The sequence below is a fragment of the Corythoichthys intestinalis genome, chromosome 13 (assembly GCF_030265065.1).
Source record: "Corythoichthys intestinalis isolate RoL2023-P3 chromosome 13, ASM3026506v1, whole genome shotgun sequence".
Classification (NCBI taxonomy): domain Eukaryota; kingdom Metazoa; phylum Chordata; class Actinopteri; order Syngnathiformes; family Syngnathidae; genus Corythoichthys; species Corythoichthys intestinalis.
The window spans coordinates 4,057,188-4,084,035 of NC_080407.1; the positions used below are offsets into that span (position 1 = coordinate 4,057,188).

Consider the following 26,848-nt stretch of genomic DNA (forward strand, 5'->3'; position numbering starts at 1 on the left):
CGTTAAAGGGCGGTAATTAATTTTTTGAATTTATCACGTTAAAATATTTGACGCATTTAACGCACATGCCCGCTCATACAGATTAAAATAACAGCACAGTGTCATGTCCACTTGTTACTTGTGTTTTTTGGTGTTTTGCCGCCCTATGCTGGCATTTGGGTTCGACTGATTTTATGGGTTTCAGTACCATGAGTGAGCATTGTGTAATTATTGACATCAACAATGGCGAGCTACTGGTTTATTTTTTGATTGAAAATTTTATTAAAACGAAAACATTAAGAGAGGTTTTAATCTAAAATTTCTATAACTTGTACTAACATTTATCTTTTAAGAACTACAAGTTTTTCTATTCATGGATCGCTTTAACAGAATGTTAATAATGTTAACGCCATCTTGTTGATTTATTGTTATAATAAACAAATACAGTACTTATGTACAGTATGTTGAATGTATATATCTGTCTTGTGTCTTATCTTTCTATTCCAACTAGGGCTGTAGCTATCGATTATTTTAGTAGTCGATTAATCAAAGAACTAGTTAGTTCGAATCGAGTAAACGGATAAAGAACATGAAAGTTGAAATACCTGAGCTTAGCTTCAAACGGTATTTAAAAAAAAAAATTAAAAATGAGGATCTATGTACAACAAAATAACAATTGGCTAACTTACATAGCAAAAGTCCGCTAGCTTAAATGCTATAAAATGCTAAGTTTTTTTTTTTCTTTTTTTTTTTCCAAACAATGCTCTTAATAAAAGGTTTAAACCAGGCATGTCCAAAGTCCGGCCCGAGGGCCAAATGCGGCCCGTGGTCAAATTTCATCCGGCCCTCAGCCTCTGTCATAAAATCGATAACGTCTGGCCCGCACACAGACTTAATAAATTGGTCAGCAGTACTGCTCCCAGCATATGAAGTAGCTTACACACTAAGTGCTGCTCCTCATTTACCCACTAAAAGCCAGCAGCACTCTAAGCAAGATTATACCGCTTTACCCTTTATACCCCGTTTCTAAAATGGCGACAATCAACAAAAAAAGAAAGTTGACTGCGACGGCCAACGCTTCAAGGATAGGTGGAAATTGGACTACTATATTTCTTCTCTAAAACATGCAACAACTGTGTCTGCGTCATTTGCAAAGAGACAGTAATTGTTTTTAAAGAGTTAATTGTGAGGCAATATTAACAAACAAGACACGCTGACATGTACGACAAGATTACAGGGCTAGTTGCGAGATTGTTGAAATAATTAATTTAGGGCTGTCAAACGATTAACATTTTTAATCGCGTTAATCACAGCTTAAAAATTAATTAATCGTAATTAATCGCAATTCAAACCATCTATAAAATCTGCCATATTTTTTTGTAAATTATTGTTGGAATGGAAAGATAAGACACAAGACGGATATATAAATTCAACATACGGTACATAAGTACTGTATTTGTTTATTATAACAATTAGTCAACAAGATGGCATTTACATTATTAACATTCTGTTAAAGCGATCCATGGATAGAATGACTTGTAGTTCTTAAAAGATAAATGTTAGTACAAATTATAGAATTTTTATATTAAAACCCCTCCTAATGTTTTAATAAAATTTGTATAATTTTCAATCAAAAAATAAACTAGTTACTCGCCATTGTTGATGTCATTAATTACACAATGCTCATGGTGCTGAAACCCATAAAATCAGTCGCACCCAAGCGCCAGCAGAGGGCGATAAAAACACCAAAAAACACAAGTAACAAGTGGACATGACACTGTGCTGTCATTTTAATCTGTTTGAGCGGGGCATGTGCGTTAATTGCGTCAAATATTTTAACGTGATTGATTAAAAAAATTAGTTACCACCTGTCAACACGATAATTTTGACAGCCCTAAATCATTAAAAATAATAATAATAATAAAGCAAATGTGACACACAGAATGGCTTGCTAAAATTTGCTTAAATATATTGTTCTACGTAAAGGCCAAGGTCGACCCTCCACATTTTTACCACACCAAATTTGGCCCCCTTTGCAAAAAGTTTGGACACCCCTGGTTTAAACACATGCTCCCACAAAAAACGGCTAAATATATCTATAAATGAAATTACGAACGCATTAAAAAACATTAGCTCAAACAAAAACTTACCTTATGTTGGTCTTAACAGGGAGCAGTTGGATTCAGCCATGTGAAATGAGGCAGACCAGAGGGCAGTGCATCCACCCTAATCAATAAAACTAAATGCAAACACTTTGAAAATAAACCATTACAACACCACTTTAATTAGACGAATACTCGAAGCTATAAAATTTAATTCGAACATTTTTTTTCCTAATCGAATACTCGAGTTAATCAATTAATCATTGCAGCATTAATTCCGACAATAATTTACAGAAAAATATGGCATATTTTATAGATGGTTTGAATTGCGATTAATTACGATGAAAACTGTAATTAACTCGATTAAAAATGTTAATCGTTTGACAGCCCTAGTAAAAAGACATCATAGTTTTGGATGTGGGGGACACACCATTGGTTTTGCTACTGTAGGTCCGACCTGCATCAGTGTTAGCATAACATTAAATTGTGTGAACTTGCTAACCTGCAAAACACAAGTAGGAAGCTGCTTTGAGAGAACTGTCTTTCTCTTTGTGCATTTTGCAATCGTAATAATGTAGAAGTGATGAGGAGAGACACAAAAGTTAACCGAACACATCGCTGTCTTTATTAGAGCCTCGTTTGGCAGTAATACTGAAAAAAAGTGAACTTAGAACAGATGGTGGTGGTAGCCCACGGCTTTTTTTCCTTTTTCTTTAATTTTGCGTTGTTTCTTTAATAATTTTCTTTTTTTTTTTTTCCTCGTGTGTGTGAGAGTACCGCGACTCCTGTGGCATGGATAAACATCAATAAAAGAGACAGAGGAAGAGAGAGGAGCGAAGAAAAAAAACAACAAATATACAACTTATATTACACTGTGTTATGAACAAAATATAAATCTATAACTCTATGTTATATTTACATAATTATCTTTCTTGATTTTTCAAGTTGAGATGGTCAGATTTTTTTTGTTTTTTTGTTTACGTTATAATTCACTTAGTTTTGAGCTCCACACATGACTTTGATTGTCTTAAATAATACGATCGCCTTCTTCATTGTCTCGATACGGGGACGAGGGGGGGGGCCCGACCTTTCCAGCAGGGATGATTGACGTCCTAACGCCCCCCCGCCTTTCCACCCGTCTCCCCTCCTCTTTCCAGCATCGTAGCGTGATAACAGGGCTGGCTGTACAGCAAAGTCAAGTCATGAGAAGTCATGGCTCCGTGAAGCTCAAAAAAAGCAACCCCGGAAAAGAAAAAAAGAAATAAAAGAGGCTCCTTATGGAGTTTAAGACGCCGCGTGCACACAGCGGAACACCATTGGTGGGGTAAACACTGCTTTCCTATGATTAAAACAAAAAGGAAACACATTAATATGTACAGATTTAATCTAAATGTAAAAAAAACCCCAAGAAAATAAAAGGAAAAGACAGCATAGGACTTGTTTGGTTGTCATGAATAATCTCTTAAGTGTGTGTGCACGCGTGTGTGGGTGCCAGCCAATGATGTTCCACTGCATAACCGTCCAAGTAAACATTGGGGGTTAAAAAAAACCAAAAAACTAAACAAAATCTTCACATTATACATTAAGAATAAGCATTACAAATAAACTTAATAATAATTATAATAAAAATATCATGTTCTTCTTTTCTCTGACTAGAGTCTGAGTGCTTTTTAGAAATGGGTTTTGCGGACCCCACCCTGCGGAGGTTTAAGACAAAAATAAAAATAAAAGGAACCAAACAAAACAAGGGTGTCGTTCGGATCTATTAACTACAAGCTAAAATAAAGTCATAGAAACCCGATATAGAGAAGAAAAATAAATTATACTGTACATAACTTACTAAACATAGCTGACCATCCTTATAATTATTGTTAAGATTAGAATAGAGGCAGTTTAGAGAAATAATAAAAATACAGTATTCAAATACAAAACGGAAACACTGACTGGCGGCCCGCTGAGGTCAGCAGGGGGAAAACACAAAATGTGTGTGTGCGTGTGTGGGACAGTTGATAAACAGCAGTTAGTTGTCATTTTTTTTTAAGAGCTAACACACGCACACACGCGGTTGCATGGTTCAAACCATGTCGCACTGCTGTTCGCGGAGATGAGCGGGTGGATTGTCTCGCAAAACACAGTGCTTCTTGTCGTCAAGCCCACCCATAAAATTATAAATTAAAAAAACAAAAAACAAATAGAATCCCTCAACGTCCTTGTCGTGTAAGGGGCGCAGGTATGGGGGGTTGAAAAACTGCAAATCTCCAGGAATAGATCTTTTTTTTTTTCTTCTTGAAACTAAAGGTGGTGTCTTTCAGGTGCTTCACGAGAAACCGGGAGGGAAAAGAAATGTCTCTTTTTCCTATTATTATTCAAACTTAGCACAAATAAAAACAACAAATCACATTCACAAGCCACTTATTGGCACCGTGTACCTGAGTGAGAATATTATAGAACCGAGAACGGGAAAAAAAGCAGTTTTTTTTCTCTTTTTAAAAAGTGTCTTAAGAAAAAAAAGGTCCGCCGTCTTTAAAGTGTCGTCTGTTTCGGCCCGTGACAGGTCCGCTGTTTTGCGACTTTTTTTTTTTTCCCCGGAGTGACGTCTTTTATGCTCCTCGGCAACAAGGGCCGGCTGGCTTTGTCTTCCTCCCAGATTGTGTAACAGTCAGTGTGGGTGGCGGTCCTACGCTTCAGCTGATTGGTCGGATGCTGGTATCGGGACTCTCGTGGGTTTGGGGGGGGATAAAGGGCGGGGCGAGTGACGGGAAACTCCGCCTATTGGGCGATGTGATTCTCGTTGTCGCTAGCGTAGTCGGCCTCCTCGTCTTCGTAGTCGAAGTCGTCGTAGACGTCGCCGTTGCTGTCGTCTAACCGAAGCTCCTCCTCCTTGATGCGGGGTTCGTCGCCCTTCAGCCCGCCCATGTGGGACGAGGTGTGGTGGGGGTGGTGGTGGTTGGCGTTGGGTTCGGGGCTGCTCGACATGCTGGAGTGCTCTGAGGGCATCTGCGGCGACGGCATGCCCGCCATGGAGAGGGCACCTGGGTAGACTACGCCCGCCGACGAAAGGGGTAGTTGACTCTGTTGCCTGGAACGCAGAGTGACATATTTTTAAACTCGTGCAGTCCCACTGAAAGACATTCAAAAGAGAGGGCAGGAAAGACTAGAGTATGGCAGGGTGAGTAGGAAATCGACTGACCCCACGCTGAAGTATTGCCTCATTTCCTGTCGCCGAGAGCGCATGATAGCTTTGTACTCGCCGATGCGCAGCTTCTTGCCGTCCACGAGGCACGTGCGCTTAGGCCGCGGCTTGTATTTGTAGTCGGGGTACTTCTCCAAGTGCTGCTTGCTGAGGCGCGCCTGCTCCTCGTAGTACGGCTGCTTCTCCAGGTTGGTCATGGCTTTCCAGCGCGAACCTTTAAAAGAGAAGTTTTGTCAATGTAAGATATGCTTGATTGTATGACCATTATACTCTGCGGGTTGTACAAGTTTGCTCTCCCACAGCTATTATACGCGCTCTCCCAAGCTATTATGAAGAATACAGTTTTAGCCCATAATCATGTGCTTACATTTTTATTACCGGCAATTGCTCACATTCTGCTGATAGATACACACACATATGTTGATTCATCACACAACGTCTCAGTACTTTTCCACCAAGCTACTTCGAGTGCAAATGTGTGTTCAAAACAAAGTTATCTTGCTCGCTCAAGAGTGTGACTGTTAATTTAATCAATGACTAGAATAACGAACTTGCCCGATCGAAACTGCCACGTTGGACAACAGTGTTGTAACTATATTCTGCCCAGCATCAAGCCCTCAATAAAAGTCAGCAGCGCGGGGAGCTCTGAGAGAGACTTCGATGAGACGCTCTTAGTCACGTTGCCCGATCTCAGACCTCTCCCCAAACTGCAGCTTGGTAAAAGTCTACTCTCTGACTCCTGCCTCCTTGTGTCCTGCCTTTGTCACCTCGCTCTGGGTCAACAGCTAAATTGAAGAAGGTGTTTTAGACCTAACAGTCAACAACAACGTGTGGTTGTACAAAGTACAAGGATATATAGGAATTTACCGAGGTAAATTTAGTCCAAAATTAAATTGTAGAAAGTAATGCACTTGCATCAATATAAAAGTTTTTTTTTTTTTTTTTTTTTTTTTTTTAAAGATGCTTGTGGTTTAGCACAAAAAAATCTAGTTGGAGTTAAAGCAAATTTACTACAAATATATTTAGTTCTACTACATGATCTTTTTGTCCAACTACACAAAGTACAAAAGTTTTTCAGCAAATGTACCTCCACAATTACAAGTTACTTTAGTTACAAGTTCTAATTTATGACATGTTATCGTTATTTTTGCAACGACTGCAAGTTGTTTTGCATTGTTGCGCTTAGGCATGTGCCGGTATGAGATTTTGATGGCACGATAACTGTTTTCCGAAAATTCCAGGTTCGCGGTGAATCAGTAACAGGCACACTTTTGCAAAATAGACAATGTTTATTGATTAGAAAATGCAGAATAAATGAGATTTATTGATTACAATCCCACAAGAGCAAGCAGACAAGTATCAACAAATGTTGAACAAAGCCAGGCGATCTGTACGTGACCCGCTGGCGGACTTCCTTTGCCGCCTTGCTGGAGTGTGTTGGCTCCCCGCTCAATTGTCACGGTAAGCGATTTTCATTTCTCAGGGACATTTTGTTTTGCTGTAGAGGTAACGCGGGGATTCTGTGATTGACAAACTCTAGCGTCATCGTTGACATTTGCTGATACTTGTTTGCTTGCTCTTGTGTGTATGAGCTGTATGGATGCTCCAAACAAAGTTTCGTTGTGCTTTTTGTAAAAATGAAAATAAATATTCTGAATCTGAATCTTGTTTTGACAGAAAATTGACCTCAACAAACACAAGTTACTATTGTTACAAGCCTATTCTTTCCCCTACAAGTTCATATTGGCACCGAATTTACCCCCATCAATTTCTCGTTGCGGAATAACCGCGGCCAATTAGCAAGGCAGGACAAAGCGCCAATCATTACCCGCTAATGATGAATCATTAACATAACGAAGACTGGATGACGAGACAATCAAGATGTGACGAACAGGCTTAAATTGAGTCTGCGCGTCCGTCACCGACAGCGGGAGCCGCATCCACTCGGGGAAAGTGGGGTTAATGAGGGGACGCCAGGTACTCATCCACACTAATGAGGGTTGTTCCCGTCAGCGGCGCTTCAGCTCGTGGATCACAACCAAGCGTGTGTGTGGGTGTAATCTTGCGCCTGTTTCCCTCTAGCGCAGCCTCATATCTGGTCTGAATTTGCACTCGACTACTGTATGTTTAATGGCTAAAAGCTGTCAGCACTTGGCTGTTCTCGTCTGTTCTGCGATCTGTTAGCAATTGAGGCCGGGAGAGATAGAGAACCACTGGAGAGAGAGAGAAAGGAGGTTTATTAAAACCAGATTTCCCAGCCTTCCAAAACGCTTAGAAGCTCTTTAAAATGTCAGAGCTGATCCCGGCGGTCCGAGGGAAATGTCAGGCAGCGCGTTGCTTGTTTAACGCGTAATGAATTATACCATCATTTGTCAGAGACGTGCGCTCCCCAGCCATTTGGATGGAAATCACCGCGAGCGTAGCTTTGGTTTCGAGAAATGCAACGGGACGGCGCTGAAGGAAAGAGTGGCGAGCACTCAGGTGTTTGTTTACCGAGGATCTTGCTGATGTTGGAGTTGTGCATGTCAGGGAAAGCCTGCAGGATCTTCCTCCGCTCGTCTTTGGCCCACACCATGAAGGCGTTCATGGGGCGTTTGATGTGCGGCTCGCTGGTGCCGCGACCCCGGGCCTCGCGGAATATCCGCGAGTCGGACACGCTCGGGGAGCCTGATAAGTATTAAAAAAAAAGAAAGTTTTAGCAGTAGAAGGATATTTGGATGTTAAATTTGAACATACAAGAACATTTAGCGATATCAGAAGAGGCATAACTTTTAAATATGGACTAGTAAAATTATATAAATTAAAAATTATATACCGTATTGGCCCAAATATGAGACAGCCTTGATTATAAGACGACCCCCTTTTTCAAGGCCCAAGTTTGGAAAAAAAGAATTTGTGAACACCAAATTAATTTTCATACAAAAAATAATTACAGCACATCTGAAACAAATGATTTTAACAATATTAGGGCTGTCAAACAATTAAAAATTTTATTCTAGTTAATTACAGCTTAAAAATTAATTAATCGTAATTAATCGCAATTCAAATCATCTATAAAATATGCCATATTTTTCTGTACATTATTGTTGGAACGGAAAGATAAGACACAAGATGGATATATACATTCAACATACGGTACATAAGTACTGTATTTGTTTATTATAACAAATCAACAAGATGGCATAAACATTATTAACATTCTGTTAAAGCAATCCATGGATCGAAAGACTTCGTTCTTAAAAGATAAATGTTAGTACAAGTTATAGAAATTTTACATTAAAACCCCTCATTTTAATAAAATTTGTAAAATTTTCAATCAAAAAATAAATTATTAGCCCGCCATTGTTGATGTCAATAATTACACAATGCTCATGGGTGCTTAAACCCATAAAATCAATCCTACTCAAGCGCCAACAGAGGGCGACAAAACTCCAAAAAACACAAGTAACAAGTTGGCATTGCACTGTGCTGTCATTTTAATCTGTTTGAGCGGGGCATGTGCGTTAATTGCGTCAAATATTTTAACGTGATTAATTTAAAAAATTAATTACCGCCCGTTAACGCAATAATTTTGACAGCCCTAAACAATATATTTGAAAGAAAAAGCATGTTATTTTGCCTCATTCAAATCTTAATATTTGAACATTTAAATATGTAAACTAAAGTGCAATCACATTAATAAATGAATGGCTTCTGGTTTTTGAAATGTAATTAAACCAATCTATTGTGATAAAACAACAACAAAATTGCAATAAGTGAAGTCTAACTGTAACTGTAGTCTTGAAACAAATCTGGATAAGGAAAAACATTGCAATAAAATAATGCAAACTGGTTAAACTTGAGAGTAGCCGAGATCTGTCATGACAGAACATCGCTTCAATGATATCTGGCGCCATCTAGCGTCGTGAATGGGTATAATGTCTACACCACGAATATAAAACGACCCCCTCTTTTTCAATCTTATTTCAATGCAAAAAACACTGTCTTATATTCGGGCCAATACGGTAATACAGGTAGTCCCCGGGTTACGAACGAGTTCCGTTCCTATGCTGGCGACATAACCGGAATTTCAACTTAAATCGGAATGAACCCTATAAGTACTCCGAAATCTCAAAATAACTATCCAAAAAATTCCAAAGTGTATTGTATTTTGTTTAGTGATGGAGGATACACTGCCCTCTATTGGCAGCGTTGGGTTTGGCTGGACGTCTGACATGTACCGTATTTTTCAGACTATAAGTCGCGTTTTTTTCCCCATAGTTTGGCTGGGGGTGCGACTTATACTCTGGAGCGACTTATGTGTGAATTTATTAACACATTATTATATCATTTTACATGTTATTTTGGTGTTTTGGAGTGACACTGATGGTTTGGTAAACTTGTTAGCATGTTCTTTATGCTATAGTTATCTGAATAACTCTTAATAACTATGTTACCTAAACATACATGTTTGCATTTCGTTGTTCATGCATCGTGTAATTATTATCATACTGTACACTTATTCAGCATGTTGTTCTGTATCGTATTTTTATTTTAAATTGCCTTTCAAGATGACATATCTGTTCTATGTGTTGTATTTTATCAAGTAAATTTCCCTCCAAAATGCGACTTATACTCCAGTGCGACTTATTTGTTTTTTTTCCTCTTCGTTGGGCATTTTATAGCTGGTGCGACTTATGCTCAGGTGCGACTTATAGTCCGAAAAATATGGTAAGTTGTTTCAGCTAATATATCTTTGTGCATACATTTGTAATTAAGTTTAGAGCTACTGTCCGTGGAGTTATGGGGGAGCGATTTGCTATTAGAATTGTAAGTACTTTAGCATTTGTAGCATTTTGGCTAGCTGACTTTTGTTAGGTAATTTAGGCTCATTTAATCTACTGAATTTACATATAAATCAGACTAGATGGACATTTGAACACCAATTGTTTTGTGCGAAGAGTTTTGTTAAAATGCGTGTCGTTTTGAACATAAGTGTACATATGTGTTTACAAATTGTCAAAAGTGAAGGAAGTAAAAAGCATCAAAAAGCGCAATTGCCTTGTTTGTCATCTGAAAAGCTGAACAACTTCACGTTTAATGAGGATAGAACTAAAGATGTGATCAGGTCCGATCACGTCATTTTCAAAGTATCAGAATCGGCAAAAAATATCGGACATGCCTTTTTTTTTAATATATATACATTTTTTAATTAAACCGTTCTCTAATTGTATTTAACGTTACAGACAAAATGTCTTACATTCATCCAGAGTCTTTAGTTTTGGCTTAAAGTAGGGCCATAAAGTATGCCATAAATTTATCGCGTTAACGGCGGTAATTAATTTTTCTTAAATTAATCACATTAAAATATTTAACGCAGTAAACGCATGCGCTGCACGACCCACTCACGCATTGTCGGGTTCAATCTATAATGGCGTCCTTTTACTTATATATAGAGATAAAAGGCAGCGTTAAATGAGTAGAGTGAATTTTGGCAGCCTTTGGAGCCTTTATTTAATTGGCTAAAGCCTTGCAATCCCTCTCTCAACAATTAGGATTATTGTGGGAGCAATGTGGGGAAGAAAGGTAGTAGTTGATCTTTTTCGTAACACCCTATGTTATTTCCCAACGCAGAGAAGATATATCAATTGGTGCCACTACGCACAGTCATGGTTGCACTTCCCATCATGCACTTGGGCAGAACAGTTAAATGGCTACAGTATCATTTACTGAAAACTCAACAAATACACTAGATGGCAATATTTAGTTACAATATACAAAGTCACATTTATCCTTTAAGAATTACAAGTGTGGATCCCTCTCACAGAAAGAATGCTAATAATGTAAATGCCATCTTGAGGATTTATTGTCATAATAAACAAATACAGTACTTATGTACTGGATGTTGAATGTATATATTTGTCCGAGTTTTATTCATTTTTTTCTTAATGCATTGCCAAAATGTATATGATCGGGAAAAATTATCGGGAATGATTGGAATTGAATCGGGAGCAAAAAAAAAAAAAAAAAAGCAATCGGATCGGGAAATATCGGGATCGGCAGATACTCAAAATAAAACCCGATCGATCGGGACATCTCTAATTATGACCTTTCCATTGTTTGTGTTGACGTGTCTGCGTGTTTACCGTCCGAGTCGCCGCTCATGGTGAAGTCCAGCATGGCATGGCTGAACTTGTCCTCGGCCTGCTGCTTTAGCTGTTGACTCAAACTCTCCAAGGCCGCCTTGTCCTGGACAAACCCGACAAAAAACTTTGAAAACCCATTTTGCTTCAACTTCAAAAGTCACAGCACTCAAGCTAATTGTCCAAAAAGCATCCACGTGCACCTTTTGAATGTGAACCGACACACCGCTTTGAATGTTTACGAGCGTTTTAGATTCGAAACCACCTGCGCCAGGCGAACGCGGCGGTTCTCGCCGAGGCACCCACGGGTCGACGCATTAGAGGGAAAGTGAGGCCACGCCGCGTGGCCCACTGAGTATTTATTCTAGCCAATAAAAGCCTGATTTACTGCACATTTACATGCTTAATGCGCACTGGAACTTGACGCCACCCGCACTGGCAGGCATTTTGTTTTTTCTTTTTACAGTTTAATTATACGATTAAGAGCGGGAAGCAACCCAGTGTTGTCTTCTAAAACAACCTTCCAAACAGTCTCCATTTTGACGCGACCCTAACGCGCCGGCTGCACGTTTTTAGCTCAAAACAGTTTAATTGTTGACTATTATTCCCTCTACATTTTGAGTTAAATAGAAGAGAGAGCCATTTATCTCACTCGAGTCATCTGCAGAGAGATTTGTGAGAATTATCTGCGTGTCAAACAAGTGATCAGAGCTCATTTTAGAGGGAAAAAAGACATAATGTCTTCCACACGCTCAGATATTAAGATTAAATGTGATGCCACACACACACACTTTTGTACAGGAGGGGATGAAGAGGGAGACAGAGTGGATGGCAGCCTAGTCTGACATTAAGCCCCAGCGCCGTACACGGGAAAAGTGGATTGAGCGGCTGACACGGGCGCCGAGACACAAAGTAGCGACAAAACTAATCCCTCCCGGAGTGTCAGAGACGACTCTGTTGTCGCCGGGCCGGTCGCTGAGGCTCAACAAAGCCAAAAAGGGGGGTAAGCAGAAGTTAACGCACGGGCTGAGAAATCATCTCCCTCACAAGAATACCAGTGATGTTTAATGTCAGGCAGAACTATTAAACTTTCCTCCACAAGATGGCAGATGGTTCAGTAGTTTAGTCAAGTGACACCATTATAAAGCAATATGTACATCTAATACAAGTACATAAGAGTAAATAAACCGGCCTGCGTACCCGTGCGTGTTTTCCAGACATGATGTGTTTAACAAATAACCACAATTTAGCCACGCTGGCAAGGAGCCGCGCAGTCACTTTGCATTAACGTCCGCCCTGACACACACACGCGCAGCCCTGCAGTGCACCTCACACACATACTCGGATTTATAACACTTTTACAGTGACAAAAAAGGCTAGAAAATAGTGAGTGGAAAAAAAATATAGTGATTGCGCCGAGGAACAATCTGGAACAAGTGTTGAAAGATCTTAACCCTTGTGTGACTAATTTTAGTTGTTGATTTAGTGAGCTCGAACAGATACAGTGGGGCAAATAAGTATTTAGTCAACCACCAATTGTGCGAGTTCTCCTACTTGAAAAGATTAGAGAGGACTGTAATTGTCAACATGGGTAAACCTCAACCATAAGAGAAAGAATGTGAAAAAAAATTAGAAAATCATATTGTTTGATTTTTAAAGAATTTATTTCCAAATTAGAGTGAAAAATAAGTATTTGGTCACCTACAAACAAGCAAGATTTCTGGCAGCCAAAGAGGTCTAACTTCTTCTAACGAGGTCTAACGAGGCTCCACTCATTACCTGTATTAATGGCACCTGTTTTAACTCATTATCGGTATAAGACACCTGTCCACAACCTCAATCAGTCACACTCCAAACTCCACTATGGCCAAGACCAAAGAGCTGTCGAAGGACACCAGAGACAAAATTTTAGACCTGCACCAGGCTGGGAAGACTGAATCTGCAATAGGTAAAACGCTTGGTGTAAAGAAATCAACTGTGGGAGCAATTATTAGAAAATGGAAGACATACAAGACCACTGATAATCTCCCTTGATCTGGGGCTCCACGCAAGAGCTCACCCTGTGGCATCAAAAATGATAACAAGAACAGTGAGCAAAAATCCCAGAACCACACGGGGGGACCTAGTGAATGACCTACAGAGACCTGGGACCACAGTAACAAAGGCGACTATCAGTAACACAATGTATCGCCAGGGACTCAAATCCTGCACTGCCAGACGTGTCCCCCTGCTGAAGAAAGTACACGTCCAGCCCTGTCTGCAGTTCGCTAGAGAGCATTTGGATGATCCAGAAGAGGACTGGGAGGATGTGTTATGGAAAATAGAACTTTTTGGTAGAAACACAGGTTCTCGGGTTTGGAGGAGAAAGAATACTGAATTGCATCCGAAGAACACCATACCCGCTGTGAAGCATGGCGGTGGAAACATCATGCTTTGGGGCTGTTTTTCTGCAAAGGGACCAGGATGACTGGTCTGCGTGAAGGAAAGAATGAGTGGGGCCATGTATCGAGAGATTTTGAGTGAAAATCTCCTTCCATCAGCAAGGGCATTGAAGATGAGACGTGGCTGGGTCTTTCAGCATGACAATGATCCCAAACACACAGCCAGGGCAACAAAGGAGTGGCTTCGTAAGAAGCATTTCAAGGTCCTGGAGTGGCCTAGCCAGTGTCCAGATCTCAACCCAATAGAAAATCTGTGGAGGGAGTTGAAAGTCCATGTTGCCCAATGACAGCCCCAAAACATCACTGCTCTAGAGGAGATCTCCATGGAGGAATGGGCCAAAATACCAGCAACAGTGTGTGAAAAGCTTGTGAAGAGTTACAGAAAACGTTTGGCCTCCGTTATTGCCAACAAAGGGCACATAACAAAGTATTGAGATGAACTTTTGGTATTGACCAAATACTTATTTTCCACCATGATTTGCAATGTTTTCAAGTTGGAGAACTTGCACAATTAGTGGCTGACTAAATACTTATTTACCCCACTGTAAATAGCCTTTCAACAAGGTTGAAATGAGTGATTTTTGTGGGTGTCACTTCTTTACCTTGTCGGAACGTCCGTTGTTGAGTCCGAGGCTACTAACGGCCGCCACTTTAGCGTCCAGCACCTGCTGCTCCCGTTTGAGCTGTTCCTTCATCTGTCGGGCCTCAGCGAACGCCTTGGTCACGGCCTCGTGGTCGTTCAGGTAGGCTCCCGACGACAGCGATGACAGCAAGTCTGCTAAGACAAGCGGCGGCATTTTTGTTGTCGTTTGAAATGAAGTGAACGTAATTCACATTTGGCGCTTCGTGGGAACGCGTTTTCCATTTTGCCATGAGGTAAAGACATTAGCATACACTTGAGGAGGAGGAGGGGAACTGATTTGAGTCAGAATGCGCTCCGAGCTGGCATGGCTTCAAGCTACCTGCCCTTAGATTTAAACATGCACAAATGTGCATTCTTTTATATATATGGCGGAAAACACTCTTGACTTGAAGTTCCGCTATCAGAAAATAATTTTTAAGGGGCAAAACCCTAACTGGATGTGAGAGCACGCAAGACCAGAATTATAGACACCATGACTTTAACAAGATATTATCGCGTACTTACCTTGTTTCGATCCAAAAACTCCATGTAACATGTATCTCTGAGTGTCAAGACAAAGCTGTGAATGGCCACAGCTGGATTTTTGGGGGGATTTTATGTGTGAAACATGGTAATATAACAAGGGTCGCGATGCAGAAATCGGAGACATCAAGGAGTGGTCGAGATTTTCTTTTTCATATATTTACCCTTTTAAACTTTTTTTTGTTTGTTCAATTTTTCTTTGTTTGGATCCATTATTTATCATTTAACACAGGGGTCCCCAAACTAACGGGGTCACAGGGGTCCCCTAAGCTAAGTTTGTTTGCGCTAAAGTTTTTTTTCATTACATTCGTATTTTAGTTTATAGGTATATTTAGCTGTTTTTTGTGGTAATATGAGTCTGAACCATTTGTTAAGAGCGCTGTAAAAAAAAAAAAAAAAAAAAAAAAAAGCATAGCATTTGAGCTAACGGACTTTTGCTAAGTTAGCCAATTGTTCTTGTGTTGTACATAGATCCTTATTTATTTATTTTTTGTACCGTTTGAGGCTCAGCTCAGGTATTTTAATTTTTTATGTTCCTTATCCGATTACCCGATTATTCGAACTAAATAGTTCATGGATCAGTCGACTACTAAAATAATCGATAGCTGCCGTAGTTTGGGGACCCCTGATCTAACATATTAGAGAAAATGCGACAGTAACAAAAAAAGTCACTTTTTTACAGACGCCGTTTTTTTTCATTGTGACGTAATTAGTTTAAAAGTTTAAAATATGCGAGTGAATAATTTTTTAAAGTTTTATTTTTTTAAAACAAAATATTAGACATCAAATAATAATTCTAAACTCAAAATGACACACTTTGAATAGTAAATATTAGGGTTGTTCCGATCATGTTTTTTTTTTGCTACCGATCGGATCCTGATTGTTTTAGTTTGAGTATCTGCCGATTCCGAAATTTCCCGATCCGATTGCTTTTTTTTTTTGCTCCCAATTCCGATCATTTCCGATAATTTTTCCCGATCATATACATTTTGGTTATGCATTAAGAAAAAAATGAATAAAACTCGGACGAATATATACATTCATCATAAGTACTGTATTTGTTTATTATGACAATAAATCCTCAAGATGGCATTTACATTATCAACATTCTGTGAGAGGGATCCACTGATAGAAAGACTTGTAATTCTTAAAGGACAAATGTGACTTTGTATATTGTGACTAAACATTGCTATCTAGTGTATTTGTTGAGCTTTCAGTAAAAGATACTGAAGCCATGCCCAAATGCATGATGGGAAGTGGAACCATGACTGTGCGTAGTGCTACCAATTGATATATCTTCTCTGCGTTGGGAAATAACATAGGGTGATAAGAAAAAGATCAATTACTACCTTGCTTCCCCACATTGCTTCCCACGATATTTCTAATCGTAGGGAGAGGGATTGTAAGGCTTTAGCCAATTAAAAAAAGGCTCCAAAGGCTTCCAAATGTCACTTTACTTATTTTACACTGCCTTTTAGCTCTCTATATAGGTAAAACAGCGCCATTGCAGATTGAACGCGTCAATGCGTGAGTGGGTCGTGCAGCGCATGCGTTAATTGGGTTAAATATTTTAACGTGATAAATTATTTAAAAAATTCATTACCGCCATTAACGGGATAAATTTGATAACCCTACCTTAAGCTAAAGACTCTGGATGAGAGTAACATATTATGTCCGTAACGTTAAATACAATTAGAAACGATTTAATTTAAAAAAATATATGTATTAAAAAAAGGCATGTCCGATATTTTTTTGCCAATTCCGATACTTTGAAAATGACATGATCAGACATCGGGACATACCTAGTAAATATAATTATTTTCCTTTGTTTTATGGCTGGGTTGAAACAAAAGCGTTTGTGCGACGTCCGTAAACGGGGGTTTCCGGGGTAAAACGGACAAATTTAAAATGGTTCAGAGGCTTAATGCACCATGAATCTGCTATGGCAGCATCTATACATATTGTTCTTTCAAACACAACAGTTGTTTTGGTTTAAAATACAGCAGTTTCTTTTAAAGAGGAGTACAAGAGCAGAAACTGCTTTTTCAGTCTTGTCTGTGTTTTCCGCGATATATTTATATATATATATAAAACATCTTTAATGACACTTTTCCATTCAGGTAACCCCTCAAATACTCCATCACCGCCAACAAAGAGCTACCGCTAGCTTAGGGGGCCTTTATCTGCACTAAGCCGCCCCCGCTAATGCCATCTCAGGCCAGATTACCGGCTTCAGATTGGTAATGACAGAGCTGTGAACTCTTTTAGAAGTCGGGGGGGAATCTGGACGTGAGAGGGGCCGAGAGAAGAAAAAGGTGACGGCAGTCAATTTTAATCTCCCGAAAAAAGGAGGGAGGTATTCTTAACCACGTCAATGTGTGTGTTAAAATGACAGTGATGCCAACCATCCAGACAAGTGTATGTGACCCAAATAGTGGGGGAGGGTTCTGTTACTCTCTGTATTTCACTACAGACATTTTATCCCCCCCCTCCCCAAATCCCTCCCGACAGGCAAAGAGCATTTCGGACGCTCACAAACTTTGGCGACGGTGACAAACGCACGGCAAAAAAAGTGTTTGAAATTGAAGGCAGTGACAGGCCATCAATTTGACTTCAAATGGGAAGATGGATGGACGGAGAGATGATGGAGAGACTTGCCTCGGGGTCTGTTAGGCATTAGAATGATGGATGGAGAGATGTCGGCACCGCTCACTTTTTTGGTAGTATTATTAGTTGTAGTTACTTTCTAAAAGGACATTTTACTGACATTAAATAAACTGCCACATCAGAAACTTTCATGCAAAGATTTGGTTGGATCATGTTTCTTCAAACAGATCCAGATCAGACAAAAATATGCTCCAAAGTAGAGATGTCCGATCACGTCATTTTCAAAGTATCGGAATCGGCAAAAAAATATCGGACATGCCTTTTTTTAATATATATATATTTTTTTAATTCAATCGTTTTCTAATTGTATTTAACTTTAAAGACGTAATATGTTACACTCATCCAGTCTTTAGTTTAGGCTTAAGGTAGGGTTATCAAATGTATCCCATTAACGGCGGTAATTAATTTTTAAAATAATTTTTCACGTTAAAATATTTAACCCAATTAACGCTCACGCATTGTCGCGTTCAATCTGTAATGGCGCCGTTTAATCTATATATAGAGCTAAAAGGCAGCGTAAAATGAGTAGAGTGAATTTTCGCAACCTTTGGAGCCTTTTTTTAATTGGCTAAAGCCTTACAATCCCTCTCCCTACGATTAGAAATATCGTGGGAAGCAATGTGGGGAAGAAAGGTAGTAATTGATCTTTTTCTTAACACCCTATGTTATTTCCCAATGCAGAGAAGATATATCAATTGGTAGCACTACGCACAGTCATGGTTGCACTTCCCATCATGCATTTGGGCATGGATACAGTATCATTTGCTGAAAGCTCAACAAATACACTAGATGGCAATATTTAGTCACAATATACAAAGTCACATTTATCCTTTAAGAATTACAAGTCTTTCTATCCGTGGATCCCTCTCACAAAAAGAATGTTAATAATGTAAATGCCATCTTGAGGATTTATTGTCATAATAAACAAATACAGTACTGTATATTGAATGTACTGTATGTTGAATGTATATATCTGTCCGAGTTTTATTCATTTTTTTCTTAATGCATTGCCAAAATGTATATGATCGGGAATGATTGGAATTGAATTGGGAGCACAAAAAAAAAAAAAAGCAATTGGATCGGGAAATATCGGGATAGGCAGATACTCAAACTAATACGATCGGGAGCAAAATAACATGATCGGAACAATCCTACTCCAAAGCCATTTGTGTAATATTAGTTAGACACATAATTACTAGTGCTGTCAAATTTATCGCGTTAACGGGCGGTAATTTCAAAATTAATTACGTTAAAATATTTGACGCATTTAACACATGCACGGAATGACATGCTCATGCATTGCCTCAGATTACAATGACACTGTTTTTTGCTCATTGACAGAGCTAAGAGACCGAGATATGCAGGTGTTCATTGGACCGTGCCGTATATTGGCATATCTAATGTGGTGAGCGACGTGGAGAAGAATTACAGGAGATTATTTTTTTTTCTTAACACGCATTATTGAACACAACGCAGAACATTTGCAGCCACCACTGACAGTTATGGTTGCCCAACTTATCATGCATTTGGGTGGAGAAGTCTAATTGCTACAGTATCATTTAGTGAAAGCAAAATTAATAGTCCTATCTCTCAAAAAAATAATGTTCACAAAAAGAAAAGTGCTCGATGCAAAGAGAACTGGCATTCCCAATCAAAATAGCTATGCAAAATACACATACAACTTACTCAGACTTAGCCTTGGCTAGATCCCTAATTAATTCAAAACTCGCCATTGACACCTTGTGGTGTATTTCAATCACAATCTTACGTAGTTAAAGACACTGTCGAAGAACGGCGGGAGCCCATGTGACATCCCGCTCGGCGACGTCAACAATGGCGAGCTATTTTACCAATTTTATTTAAACGAAAACATTAAAAGGGGTTTTAATATGAAATTACTATAACTTGTACTCACATTTATCTTTTAAGAACTACAAGTCTTTTTATCTGAGGATCCCTTTAGCAGAAAGAATGTTAATCATGTTAATGCCATCTTGTGGATTTATTGTTATAATAAACAAATACAGTACTTACAGTGCCCTCCATAAATATTGGCACCCCTGAAAAAGATGTGTTTTTTAGCTTCTAATATATATATATTTTTAATTCAAATAATATGGGACCTTAATGGAAAAAAGAGAAAAATCCAACCTTCAATACATGTGCATTCATGCAGTGGGGAAAAAAATCCAACATAAAGAAAAAAATATTTGACATAAAAAATACACACGGTCCCAGTTGAAGCCTGGGACCATGTGTATTTTTGTGTGAGACCAAGATTGAGCTTTTTGGCAACAAGCGCTCTAAGTGAGTCTGGCGTGCCACGAAAGATGCGCATGCTGAAAAGCACCTCATACCCACTGTGAAGTATGGGGGTGGGTCAGTGGTGCTGTGGGGCTGTTTCGCTTCCAAAGGCCCTGGGAACCTTGTTAGGGTGCATGGCATCATGAATGCTTTGAAATACCAGGACATTTTTAATCAAAATCTGTTGCCCTCTGCCCGAAAGCTGAAGATGGGTCTTTCAGCAAGACAATGACCCTAAACATATGGCCAAATCTACACAGAAATGGTTCACCAGACACAAAATCAAGCTCCTCCCATGGCCATCTCAGTCCCCAGACCTTGTTTTGTTGGCAAAAGGGGGTTGTACAAAGTATTAACACCAGGGGTGCTAATAATTGTGACACAAATTATTTGATGTCAAATAATTATTTCTTTATGTGGGATTTTTTTCCCCACTGAATAAATGCATTTGTATTGAAGGTTGGATTTTTCTCTTTTTTTCCATTAAGGTCCCATATTCTTTGAAAAAAATCTTTTTCAGGGGTACCAATTAGGGTTGTTCCGATCATATTTTTTTGCTCCCGATCCGATGCTGATCGTTTTAGTTTGAGTATCTGCCGATCCCGATATTTCCCGATCCGATTGCTTTTTTTTTTTTGCTCCCGATTCAATTCCAATCATTCCTGATAATTTTCTCCCGATCATATACATTTTGGCAATGCATTAAGAAAAAAATGAATAAAACTGTGACGAATATATACATTATCATTCATTATCATTCTCTGAATGTTAAAAAAAAGATTTTAAAAATTCTTACTTTCATTTAACAAAGCTGATAAGTTTTCCTGAATAGAGGATAGAAATTTGGGACAATTTCAACAACTTAAGTAGTCATAAGTTAGTAACTCTACTGAATAGAAGATGTATATAGGTAAAACGGCGCCATTACAGATTGAGCGCGACAATACGTGAGTGGGTCATGCAGCGCATGCATTAATTGCGTTAAATATTTTAACACAATACATTTTTAAAAAAATTAATTACCGCCGTTATCGGGATAAACTTGATAACCCTATCTTAAGCCTAAACTAAAGACTCCGGATGAGTGTAACATATTTATGTCTGTAACGTGAAATACAACTAGAAAATGATTTAATTAAAAAATATATACTGTATATATTAAAATAAGGCATGGCCGATATTGTTTTGCCGATTCCGATACTTTGAAAATGACGTGATTGGAGACATCTCTAGTTCCAATAATTATGGAGGGCACTGTATGCACAGTATGTTGAATGCAGATATCTGTCTTGAGTCTTAGCTTTCCATTCCAACAATAATTTACAGAAAAATATGGCATATTTTAGAGATATTTTGAATTGCGATTAATTACGATTATTTAAATTTTAAGCTGTGATTAACTCGATTAAAAATTGTAATCATTTGACAGCCCTAATAATTACATTTAAGTAACTATCGATTTAAAGAAAGCATGACTTTCGATGCTGCCGTTATTAGCACAAATTCAATTTTAGCAAAGATTTAACTGGGTTGGATGAAAAAAAATGATCTTTTTGTGTCCATCACACCAAAAAAATATAAAAGACACATTCCCAAACTACCCCTGCCGCATCAAAACGAGCACGTCTAGACTCTTTTCCAATTTGTCCGTCGTTCCAATCCCCTCTGAACCTGCAACAAGAACCCTAATACGGCTACAAACCGGAGTAACAAATGCGCTGTTGACCGGGTAAACCCGATGGCAACAGATGGGCCCGCGGCGACGGCGGCTCATCACAAAAGCGTCCGAATATTCCGCTGGGATCACGCACAAACTTTAAACACTGTAATCCATTTTTCCCGAACAAAAAACATCTGGGACCGCAAATCCACTAATCTGATATTAAATCCCGCGATTTGTTGAAAAACAGTGAGATTAGCCGAGAACTCAGATGGGGGGAAATGACAGAATGATGCGTTTGTGTGCGTTTCAGTTGTGTTTTCTGTCCTGGCTCATGTAAGAAGCTTCTCTAATCTCATTGGTGATACCTCCTGTCTGTCATACGTGCCTCATTTTATTATTCCCTCGCTTCAAAAAAAAAAAGGAAGGTTGTTAATCCTTCTTGCATCTCTCCACCCTCCCCCATCACCACTTCATGTCTCTTTCAGTCACTAATAAACACATAACAATGCAGCAGGCCCGGCAGGGAAATAGTGACACGGAGGAGGGGAGGGGAAAAAAAACAACAACACAAACACACTAATTATAGCTTGTTACATATGTGAAATATTTGAACTATCAGCGTGGCGTGAAAAATGGATTAAGCGCACAAAACGGTGATTCATTTATGTCATATTTTATTTACGTGCGTGAGGGTGCATATGGTCGGGGGTGATTACGCCAGCGACAATGGCGGGACTTGCAGGGAACACTGCTATTTTTGGTGATGTGCCGACAGCGGATCCAGGAATGTTGCGTTTCAAAATTTGTATTGGCGCAGCCTGGCTCAAATGTGCAATTTGGTTATGCGTCATGGCAGCGTAAATAGAAAAAAACTAAACGTATGGAATGTGAAGGAGAATGATGTGCTTCGGGTTGTTGCATTAGATGTCAATGTCATAAGAGCAACTGGGGACGCAGTTATACTGAATAACACACAGATGCTGTTAGAACTTTCAGAATTTTTTTTTTTTTTCCAAGCATTTTAGTCAAATTCTATGTCAATGACAGTATGCGCAATACATTTCAGTTTGGCTCATTAGGTACAAGGGGTGGGACAAAATATCGAAATGGTGATATATCGTGATTAGGGTTGTTCCGATCATGTTTTTTTGCTCCCGATCCGATCGTTTTAGTTTGAGTATCTGCCGATCCCGATATTTCCCGATCCGATTGCTTTTTTTTTTTGCTCCCAATTAAATTCCAAACATTCCCGATAATTTTTCCCGATCATATACATTTTGGCAATGCATTCAGAAAAGAATAAAACACGGACGAATATATACATTCAACATACAGTACATAAGTACTGTATTTGTTTATTATGACAATAAATCCTCAAGATGGCATTTACATTATTAACATTCTTTCTGTGAAAGGGATCCACGGATAGAAAGAATGGTAATTCTTAAAGGATAAATGTGACTTTGTATATTGTGACTAAATATTGCCATCCAGTGTATTTGTTGAGCTTTCAGTAAATGATACTGTAGCCATTTAACTTCTGCCCAAATGCATGATGGGAAGTGCAACCATGACTGTGCGTCGTTGTACCAATTGATATATCTTCTCTGCGTTGAGAAATAACATAGGGTGTTAAGAAAAAGATCAACTACTACCTCACCCACATTGCTTCCCACGATATTTCTAATTATTGAGAGAGGGATTGTAAGGCTTTAGCCAATTAAAAAAAAGGCTTCAAAGGCTGCCAAAATTCTCTACTCATTTTACATTGCCTTTTAGCTCTATGTATATGTAAAACGGTGGCATTACAGATTGAACGCAACAATGCATGAGTGGGTAGTACAGCGCATGCGTAAATTGCGTTAAATATTTTAATGTTATTACCGCCGTTGACGCGATAAATTTGACAGCCCCACTTTAAGCCAAAACTAAAGACTCTGGATGAGTGTAAGACATTTTGTCTGTAACATTAAATACAATTAGAGAACGATTTAATTTAAAAAAAAATATACACATATATATGTATATACTGTATATATATTAAAAAAGGCATGTCTGATATTTTTTTGCCAATTCCGATACTTTGAAAATGACGTGATCGGACCCGATCGATCTCTAATCTAAACCCCCGGCAACAAAAGTGAGTACACCCCTTAGAAGCTACGTACATCCCTAAATGTCCAAATTGAGTACAGCTTGTCATTTTCCCTCCAAAATGTCACGTGACTTGTTACAGGAGTGCTGTCAACATTGCTGCAGGGATTGAAGAGGTGGGGGGTCAGCCTGTTAGTGGTCAGACCATACGCCGCACTCTACGTCAAATTGGTGTGCATGGCTGTCACCCCAGGAGGAAGCCTCTTCTGAAGACGGTACACAAGAAAGCCCGCAAACAGTGTGCTGAAGACGTTTCAACAAAGCACATGGATGAGACGGGCGGACTTTCTTGTGTACTGTCTTCAGAAGAGGCTTCAGTACTTATGTACTGTATGTTGAATGTATATATTCGTCCGAGTTTTATTCATTTTTTTCCTTAATGCATTGCCAAAATGTATATGATCGGGAAAAATTATCGGGAATGATTGGAATTGAATCGGGAGCAAAAAAAAGCAATCGGATTGGGGAAATATCGGGATCGGCAGATACTCAAACTAAAACGATCGGGATCGGATCGGGAACAAAAAAACATGATCGGAACAACCCTAGTACATAGTTTCTAAGGGGTGTACTCACTTTTGTTGCCAGGGGTTTAGCTATTAATGGCTATAGCTTGAGTTATTTTGAAAGGAAAATAAATGAACTCTATTATATAGGCTGCACACAGACTACTTTTCATTGTGTCAAAATGTCATTTTGTCAGTGTTGTCCCATGAAAAGATTTACTTAAATATCTGCAGAAATGCCAGGGGTGTACTCACTTTTGTGATACACTGTACTCTATTCAAAAAGTGTGTGTGTATATGCATAAAGAGTAGACCAACCTATTGAGCTGACTCTAGCCGGAGGTCCTCCGATGCTGGAGGGGGCGACACTGTGCTTCAGGGAGCCGGCGGGGCCCAGCTTGGCGGCAGCGGCAACGGCAGCGGGGACCTGTGGGGAAGTTGGGGGGGAGTTGGGTGACTTGCTCTCGGATGCCTTAGGCTTGGCCGACAGGTTCAATGGCTGTGCGCCCTCACTGTCCTGCAAAAACCAAAACAGCACAGTGTCGCCCGCTGTGACTAGCATTTCGGGGGAGCGGACCTTCTCGGAGCCCGTCTGGCTGGACGCACAACTGGGCGCATGCCATTGACATTCACATGCAAACGAGTCCAATCGCTTTCCAGTGGGGACGGAAGGACGTGCGCATGCCGCATGCAGGCCTGTGTGGAAGGATCACACCTCCGTTTCCTCAGATTGCCAGCTCCTATATTTGAAGTCCGGGGGTTGTTGTCGCGTCAATCGTCATGGCAACGACCTAATGCAATCAGGGCGCGAACCTCACCTAACAGTGAATTGCACTTGAGGCTATTTTGTGGAAAAATTGAAAACAATCCTGAAAGAGGGAAATAAATTCTCTTCATTTTTCCATGTAGTAATTAGTTGAATCGCTGCTTAGGTTGGGCAGTACAATACAGTGGGGTATATCCACTCATTAAGGCTGACTTTCACTGATTCCCACTCCTTAAGCCTCTCACAACTCAATTAAGCTCTTCCAATTAAGCCCCCCTGCACTTTGGAAGGCTTCGTGTGTGCGGCGAGGCCTAACCGGATTGTCCTTCATTAGGTGGAGGGGGGGGAGTCGTCGCTAAATCGGGAGACCCCCCCAAAGATGCCTTCGGTGAGACAATGAGAACACAGGAGAGTAGGGAAGAAAAATAAAACAACTGAGAGGGGATCTTCTCAATCCTGACCCATATTATGGTGGGCTTTGGCTGGGGAATGCGTTTGAATATTTATTACAAATAGATAATGCTTCTTCCTCTTGTACAGTGGATGGGGGAATTTCCTCCCTGAGCCAAAGCAAATCCTATGGTGGGAAGGTGGCCAACCTGCATTATGCCAATGTGGAGGAATTAGTTGAGACAGTCAAGCTGAGAGGCTTGGACCCACTTGTTGTGTGTACGGGTGTGCGAGGCATTGTTCAACAAGCTTTAAATCATGTGTGCGAGGCCTCCAAAGCCTGTGAGAGGCTGGGAATGTTGAATTAATACAATTGCTTTTGTGTCTCTCTTGGCTGATGAAACAATCTGGAAAACAAGCCGAGTGACAAAAGAGCCAGAGGGACAGAGGATGTGTGTGTTTGGAATAAAGTAGTTTCTTGGGTACAGTATACAGTGGGGCAAATAAGTATTTAGTCAAACACTAATTGTGCAAGTTCTCCCGCTTGAAAATATGTAATTGTCAACATGGGTAAACCTCAACCATGAGAGACAGAATGTGGGGGAAAAAAAACAGAAAATCACATTGTTTGATTTTTAAATAATTTATGTGCAAATCATGGTGGAAAATAAGTATTTGGTCAATGCCAAAAATTCATTTCAATTCTTTGTTATGTACCCTTTGTTGGCAATAAGGGAGGCCAAACGTTTTCTGTAACTCTTCACAAGCTTTTCACACACTATTGCTAGTATTTTGGCCCATTCCTCCATGCAGATCTCCTCTAGAGCAGTGATGTTTTGGGCCTGTCGTTGGGCAACACGGACTTTCAACTCCCTCCACAGATTTTCTATGGGGTTGAGATCTGGAGACTGGCTAGGCCACTCCAGGACCTTGAAATGCTTCTTACGAAGCCACTCCTTTGTGGCTCTGGCTGTGTGTCTGGGATCATTGTCATGCTGAGAGACCCAGCCACATCTCATCTTCAATGCCTTGCTGATGGAAGGAGATTTTCACTCAAAATCTCTCGTTACATGGCCCCATTCATTATTTCCTTTACGCAGATCAGTCGTCCTGGTCCCTTTGCAGAAAAACAGCCCCAAAGCATAATGTTTCCACACGCATGCTTCACAGTGGGTATGGTGTTCTTCGGATGCAATTAAGTGTTCTTTCTCCTCCAAACACGAGAACCTGTGTTTCTACCAAAAAGTTCTATTTTGGTTTCATTTGACTATAACACATTCTCCCAGTCCTCTTTTGGATCATCCAAATGCTCTCTAGCGAACTGCAGACGGGCCTGGACGTGTACTTTCTTTAGCAGGGGGACAAGTCTGGCAGTGCAGGATTTTAGTCCTTGGCG

At 39.7% G+C, this 26,848-nt stretch overlaps 1 protein-coding gene across 6 annotated transcripts in view; it reads right to left on the reverse strand.

Moving 5' to 3' along the window:
• Positions 1-2,473: 2,473 nt before the first annotated feature.
• sox5 (SRY-box transcription factor 5) overlaps positions 2,474-26,848 on the reverse strand; it is a 158,328-nt gene continuing 133,953 nt past the window's right edge. For 2 of the 6 annotated variants that reach the window (XM_057855942.1, XM_057855940.1), the window contains exons 10-15: positions 24,615-24,813; positions 14,440-14,615; positions 11,400-11,502; positions 7,768-7,941; positions 5,272-5,488; positions 2,475-5,160 (exon numbers count right to left, since the gene is read on the reverse strand). In XM_057855942.1, the coding sequence (XP_057711925.1) occupies positions 4,851-5,160; positions 5,272-5,488; positions 7,768-7,941; positions 11,400-11,502; positions 14,440-14,615; positions 24,615-24,813 (1,179 nt within the window). In that variant the 3' untranslated portion in view covers positions 2,475-4,850. Of the gene's footprint in view, positions 5,161-5,271; positions 5,489-7,767; positions 7,942-11,399; positions 11,503-14,439; positions 14,616-24,614; positions 24,814-26,848 lie in introns of all 6 variants that reach the window. The other 4 variants (XM_057855945.1, XM_057855944.1, XM_057855943.1 and 1 more) reach the window with 4 other exon arrangements.